This window comes from Coturnix japonica, chromosome 2 (genome assembly GCF_001577835.2).
Source record: "Coturnix japonica isolate 7356 chromosome 2, Coturnix japonica 2.1, whole genome shotgun sequence".
NCBI classification, from domain to species: domain Eukaryota; kingdom Metazoa; phylum Chordata; class Aves; order Galliformes; family Phasianidae; genus Coturnix; species Coturnix japonica.
The window spans coordinates 29,101,308-29,108,915 of record NC_029517.1 but is presented as its reverse complement, the minus strand read 5'-3'; the positions used below and the strand labels follow the sequence as shown (position 1 = coordinate 29,108,915).

Sequence of the window (7,608 nt, the reverse complement as noted above, 5' to 3'; positions counted from 1 at the left end):
AAAAGTCAGTGACTAATTAAAATGTATTCTTTTCTCACAAGAACTCCTAATTAGCTCTCTAATACCATTCTCATATAATTAATCAATTTGATGCTCTCCTGTCACATAAAAAATGTGCAGAATCTTCCCCACACTCTCCACCTGAGAGAAACTACAACTTTTCCACTTCCAGCTCAGTGAACAAGGAAGAAATTCAGCACTCCTCTGATGCATTTATACCATTTATCTAGAATAAGCACAGGGAGCAGCAGCAGGTGGGCTCGCACTGAAGCTAGGCTAGAAGAGCAGTATATCTTGGCAATTACCAGATAAGACGAGACACACAGCCTGTTTAGTCCACTGTTTCCTGTTCCTTCAGGGTGACATGTCAGATGCTTCACTAGAATGTAGCCCTACGACACAAATTATGTCTAATGTTTCCACTTATGTAGTTACGGGAACTGGGAAATGGTTTCAAGGTAAAAGGAAAATGGTTTCAAACTAGAACAGGGGAAAATTAGATTGGACATAAGGAAGAAGTTTTTTACAGTGGGAGTGGTGAGCTGCTGGAACGAGTTACCCAGAGAAGCAGAGGAGACACTCAAGGTCAGGTTGGACGGAGCTCTTAGCAACCCAATCCAGCCATAGGTGTCCCTGTTCATTGCAGGGGTGTTGGACTAGATGATCTTTAAGGGTCTCTTCCAATTCAAATGACTCTATGATTCAATCAAAGCAGTTTCCTGCACGTGATTTGTGGTACTCGTGAGTCCTTTGGGAGATTTTTTAACCCCAGTACAAAGCAGTTTAAAGCTTCCAGGATCTTCATTTCAGAGAAGCTAAAGCAGAAATGACTCCATGTGTGTCACAGAGCTTTAAACCCATAGAAGTAGCCATCTTAATTCTAAAATGAGTTTATTTCCAAATGCATCAGATCTGCAGAGCAGTAAATACTATCAAATGGTCTGGAGTCGATTTTACCAGTCTGGACATCTACCATGAGCAGATTTCTCCTTATGCAGACAATTTTAAGTATTAAAGTAAGAGATTTAGGCAACCTTTTTCAGAGTTTAAATATAACAAATGTGAGAACAACACAATATGCCTTCCTGTGGCAGCTTGGCTCACTGGCCTACCTAGCAATCAATTCAGTGTGTGCCTTAAGGGCATGTTTAATATGCAGCCTGAATCACCTTCCAGGACAGAGCAAGCACAGGCAGTCCAGTGCTATCATCACACGCAACAAAGTGGCAGAAGCCTTTTTAAAAACTGCTGTTGGAAATTTGGCCTTAAGAACATAAAACACAACCTTTGAAATGTCTAAAAATGTAAGTGATGGGCAGGATATTAAAAACGTGTTCCTACTTCAGTCTGAGTGCGAATTAACATTTACATTTAGAGTATAGATACTGTGTACGTCAATAGATCTCACTGATGAAAAGTACCTCTTACGATCTGAACAGCAACCTCAAACACAGCCACTTGATTTCAATGGGCTGAATGTCTTCAGTTGTATGCATCCAAAAAAAAATCATTATGTGATGCAAAAGAACTACTAAAGAATACACACGTAGAGAAAGCTTCCTTTCTCTGAGGACGCTGATACAAAAGAAAGAAGTGAGGTGGTTTTGCATACAAATAATTGTGATGATGTCAGTTGTATTATGGCTTTCAAATTTAGTTAATTAAGATGCATTTCATTAGAAGAAAATATTTGTGAAGTCAGCTAACAAGAAGGTATGTTGATTAAAAACGTTCACAAAAGAAATTCCCAACATTCTTCAAATACATTCAAATTACTTTCCTAATTAATATTAGGAATTTAAGCTTTTGAGATTGATGTCATAGGAAACAGCATCTTTTTGTTTTCTGATCATATAAAATGATGACAGCTTGCTTTTCTGTAGAGATCCTGAGCTTCCTAACCAAGCTTCATTTGAGAGAAATGGAAATCATTTCAACCCAGAAGTTTATTCTTCTTACTTTGGCTACAGTGGCGTTTCTAACACCGCATGGTGCGTGCCTAGATGAACTAATGAAATCGAGCCTGGAAAGCAGAGAAGATGATGATGATAAATATTATGAGGTAAGATTTGGGTTACTAAGGTAGCATTTGGGGGAACTGTGGGTCAAACCCTGAGCACTGAATTTTTTTATAACTTCATTCCGCAGTGTACAACTCTACACAGTGCAGAATAAAAAAGTCTTGTGGAGGGAATTTTCAGGAAATTCATTTGCTGTCATACACATACTGTGTAAATCAATGCATGGTTCTATTTTCATGCAATCCAGCCTTGAGATAGGAGAGACTTTTTCTGACATGTTTCTTACTTAACACAGTGGGGCCTCAGTTAACATTCCTGACATGTATTTTATGCCCATAATATAACAAATGCATTATTAATCCAAAATTAATAAAGGCATGCTTGTAATATTCAACGAATAATGATAAACAGAGACCATTATAAATCTAGTGTAGTTAATAGACTTAAAATTCTGTTCTGGAAATTGGCTGTAAAAATATCTTTGCAGGGTTGCACATTTGTTATATCTCAGTAGATGCCAGATCAAATTTGTACAGCTCATCTGTGCGCATTTTTTCTTGTCTCTCCTGCAAATACTCACTGGGAAAATAAGAGCCAACCTTTCTTTTTGTCTCATCATCATTAGTGTAATAAAGATACTTCAAGCCAAAATACACCTTTAATTATTTTAGTGAAATCTCCTGGTCATTAGATCTCTCTTTGATATACTTCAGGTGCACAAGTGCAATCAGAGACATCATTTGTTTAACATTTTAATCACAGAGTATGAACTAGAATGGTTCATTCCCCTTCTCTCCTGATAGTTGGAGAAGCCAGAAAACATAGATAGGAAATTGAAATTAGGATTATTAGGATCTGTGTCTTCAGCTGAAGTAAAAAATAATATTTTCTCTGCTAAGGAAGAGAAAATTATTTTTGTCACAATAAATAAATAAATAAATAGATAGATAGATAAATTTGTAGGAGTGATTTTCAATACACCCAGGGAAGAAACACTAATAAATAGCTAAGGGTCACACTGATATAGTAATTTTTCAGGTAGCAGCTGCATTTGACATTATGAAATGAGTAACACACTGAGGTCAGTTCTTTACCGTAGCCACAAAAAGTAGACTTTGTGCTTCTTGGCTCTGACAGCCCAGAAGCAACCATTGTCTGTTGCGTACTAATGGAGGATCAAAGCTACTTAATGCTCAGTGCAGCTTCCACGCTGCAAAGCCAGAAGAGCATTTACATGGAGTTGACTCAAAAACTTTCCTTTTGTTTTGTTAGCTCACTGTGATGTTGGGTTAGAAAGCATCCAGATGTTTTGGCCCATCCTCCTGTTCATCCAGACCAGATGAGCAAGAGGCTGGTATCAAGTCACAACTATAGCCAGCATCTTCCCCACAGACAACTTCAACCAGTGATATTAACAAATGTGAACCTGATAACTATTCCTGTCCACATAGAGCTGATGGCGGAATTACCAGCACTAACAACCAGAAATGTTTCCAATTGACTCCATTTGAGCAGTTGTGGAAGATGATACAGAGATGTGCTCTTGAGGCCAGTGTACTAAAAAGGTTGGCAACATCTCCAAATGAAGTAATCCACACTAGAATGGAGCCCAGCAAATAAAGCTAAAAAGCGTTAGATAATAGAAAAGAATGTGTTATCCATCGGTTCTCTAAGGAGATAAGAAAATAAATAGTTTGATTGGTATCTGGAATGACACATTTGTTTTCTATTTTTCTTTTTCTTTTTTTTTTTTTTCCTTTTTTCTTTAGATTAAAGACAGTATCTTGGAGGAAAAGCAGAGGAGCCTGAATTTTGAAGAAATGAAAGACTGGGGATCAAAAAATTTCATGAAAGTGAACACCCCTACAGTAAACAAAGTGCCAAATTCAGTTGCTAATTTGCCTCTTAGATTTGGAAGAAGCAATCCAGAAGAAAGAAGCATTAAGCCAAGTGCTTATTTGCCTCTGAGATTTGGAAGAGCTTTTGGAGAGAGCCTCTCTAGGCGTGCTCCAAATTTATCAAACAGGTCTGGGAGATCTCCACTTGCTAGAAGTTCTATTCAGTCCCTTCTAAATCTGCCACAGAGATTTGGGAAGTCAGTGCCCATCAGTCTATCTCAAGGCGTCCAGGAATCTGAACCAGGTAACACTCAGCAAGTGTTCAAGCCATGTATTAAAATGTATGATCGCACAGCGTAGCAATGATCAAACATAGCCAGCCTTCCTCAGGGATATTCCCTCAGCTTTTCTACATGAGGCCAAATTGCCATAAGAAAGATTTGCAGTTTACAAAATCAGAAAGCCTTTACAAGATCTAGTAGAGAATCTCTTCATGAAATCTTTGCAGATGAGAAGATGTCAAGTAATCAAAGCCAAAAAAGCTCTTATGAAAAGGTTATGTCAAGCAACGTTATCTTAGATCAGTTTTCATTTTGGAAAGTTTAAAGCTTTGGTGCAAAACAATCACTAAAATATCCCATTTCAGAGCTATGAAGTTATCTAAAAATTACTTTTGTTTTCTATATGTATGCAAATTAGAGTAGCAGAAATGTCAGAATTCAGGACTTACTTAATTGCAGCATGTTGAAATGGTCAGGGAAAAAAAAGGTTCTTTTCTTCGTTCAAACCTTTTTTTTTCCAGACTGTCCCTATAAGGCAATGATTGAGATTTTGATTGTTTTATTCCAAGATAAAATGAGAAATTGTTTTGATATCTCATTTTTTTTAGGATGGAAAAAAATATTTTCTGTCTGTTTGTAAGAATAATTTATAATATTTCTTAATAACAGTTCTTTAATAATAGTTCTTTTCATATCTGCTGTTTTAAATCTGAACCATCTACTGATTTTGGAATCAGTTACCCCAACTTACTTCTGACACAGGCATAAATTGGAAGTTCAGGCAGAATAGATCATTGATATTTCAGAAGACAATGTTCTTTCATATTTAATTGGATTTCTTTTATTCCTTTCTCGCTGTTACACCTGATAATAACAGATTTGGCTTTGTTTTTAGGGATGTGAATTCTAACAATTACATTTAAGTTATCAAGTTATGAAGATGGAAACCGAAAGACCCAGAAAAGATGCACCGTGTATTCAAAACTAAAGATCTTGAGAAGGGAATGTATATGAGAACTGAAATGCAAACCTGTGTCATGTTATTATTATAATGTGTGTATTCTGCACAAACAATTGATGTATAAGGCAATGATAACTGTAGTGAATGTTGTACCAGTTTACTTCAGTGGTGGTGTAGCACAAACTCTATTTACTTTTGTGTGACTTCCGTGTGACTGATATCTTGTTGGATGTAAAAACTAATTTAAAAACAATAGCTGTAGAAATGAGAGCATTTTAAGCAGATTTAAATGAAACATCTTAGTACAAATAAAGAAGCATGATACAAATAAAAAGAAGCCTACTGTGTGAATTACAAACAGAAGTAGAACCAAAATCACTGGTATCTTTGTGTCACATGTAGCTGAAGAAAATCAAGTAAAATGTATAGGAAGCACTTTTCCTGTTGTAAATGAGTCATGTTAGATATAAATCTGAAAGATCAATAGTCAGAAAAAAAATCTTCTTGGACACCCACAGAGAAATAGCATCTAACCAAAGTCATGCTGTAGTGCAACCACCTTCTTTTATATGTGAGACAATATCTTCCTAACATCCTACAGGATCTGCCCTGTGGGAGTCCTGGTTCCACTGTTAATGTGAACATTACTGCTACTGGATACACAAGCAGAAGGGGATACTTCATTGTAAGCCCACACTTTTATTTCATTTTTCTTATTAAAATTACATTCCCTTCTAAGTTGAATATTATAAGCTCAAGTTTCCTCCAAAATGTCAGTAAATTTCCAGTAAGTTTTGAAAAGAAGGTGAATTTGTACCTGTTTGCTGGAAATCTACTGTGGTGGACTATACTCAAGATGTATGGGATTCTTCCTTCCAGCCCCCAGAGGTCTCATTATCTTGATGGCAGGGGCATCCAGTAGTACCACTAGGCATTTCCAAAAACACACACAACACATACCTACACACTATACAGCCACAGCTAACTGCCAACAGATGAGAGCAACACATTTGAAGGAACAACATAAGCACCAATAGAAACACACAAATGACTCAAGTTCCATCTAGAGTTGCAGGCACCCAGAATGGTCTACTTACTCCTTCAAGCTAAACTATCTTGAAATTTTCTAGTGGGTCATACATAAACACACAAAACAGAGAGCACACTCACATAGGAAAGCACACAACTATTAATTAACAAGAAGACGGAGCAAACTGTGATGCTCAGGAACAAGGCATGACCAGATAGACATAGCAACAGCAGATTGTTTGCACACAACAAACCTCCTTTAATCCCACTCTTTATTTTCCCATGCTTGTTCCTCTCTCAGCTATCTTGATCCCTTCCTTTGACTGTCTTCGACCCTCCCTTAAGTATCCCCAAATAAGTTTAGCGCTTTCCCACATCCCTCTATAATATCCCATGTTAAGTTTTATGTGATCCCACAAGCCCTCTCAAATATCCCCTCTCTTTCCCATGGTTATTATGAGATCCATGACAGTCAGTTACAAAGCTCTGGCTGAGCCTCACTGAGGCTCTAAGAAGTTCTTTATGGCCCTATCAATCAGTGATCTAAGAGTTCTGCTCTTTGTTACTGTCTAGTTATCTCCTCTTCCTCAGGGGTTGGATATCTGAGTGTTTGATTTATTACTCCTCCTGTCTCTTGTCTTGGTATTTTATGCTGAATAACCAGCAACTTGATATCTCCACATTCCACGTATCTTTAGAGTAACCTAAAAAAAAAAAAAAAAATCACAATCAAATTGATTTTTTAAATTTTATTTATTATTTTTTTTGTTAGATAAATTTGTAGGTGGGACAGAGTCTGAGCTGCCATTCCTCTACAAAGTTAATGAGGCTACTTGATAGCTAGTGCTAATTAATCAGCCTGGGTCTGGTGAATCTACACAGGTCACTCTGAAAGTAATACCTCTGATTTTTCCTTGATGGAGAATTAACGTCACTACTCCATGGATTGCTGTTCTGACTCTGGCTTGTAGTGGTGACACCACATCACATCACCAGTAACAGTGTGATCCAGGAAACTGTTACCTTCAGCCTTTTATTGGTTTATTAGGACTTCACAAATTCTCATATAGGGCTCTTTCTACTCCTGTGTGAGTGTGCGTGGGACCCACCTGGTGCAAACTTCGTGATATTCCAACCTTACCTCTATAATTTCCAATGCTTTGAAGCCAATGTTCAGCTCCATACAGTTTCCTAATCATAATTTAACAATTTGCATGGATGAGATGACAGAGATTCTCTTCTTTCTATGGTACTACAGCTGTGCATGGCCAACAGAACATGGCTTGTCTTTCACATCACCATTACCACTGCTGAAACCCACCACCTCACTGTGCTCATATCCACCATTTGGTCTCCACAAACATTCAGCATGCATCAAGATATGTCAGTGGGTGCCATTTTTTCCATGTAGAGGAATTCAGTTCCACTCCTTCATACACAATTCCATGTCAGACACAATTCTGCCAGACTGTCCCTCT

At 37.4% G+C, this 7,608-nt stretch overlaps 1 protein-coding gene across 1 annotated transcript; it reads left to right on the top strand.

Moving 5' to 3' along the window:
• Nucleotides 1-1,868: 1,868 nt before the first annotated feature.
• On the top strand, nucleotides 1,869-5,435 carry NPVF (neuropeptide VF precursor). The gene is made up of 3 exons (XM_015853673.2): nucleotides 1,869-2,062; nucleotides 3,791-4,163; nucleotides 5,036-5,435. The coding sequence occupies exons 1-3, from the start codon at nucleotides 1,922-1,924 to the stop codon at nucleotides 5,041-5,043; spliced, it is 522 nt and encodes a 173-aa protein (XP_015709159.1). The 5' UTR covers nucleotides 1,869-1,921; the 3' UTR covers nucleotides 5,044-5,435.
• The last annotated feature ends 2,173 nt before the right edge of the window (nucleotides 5,436-7,608 follow it).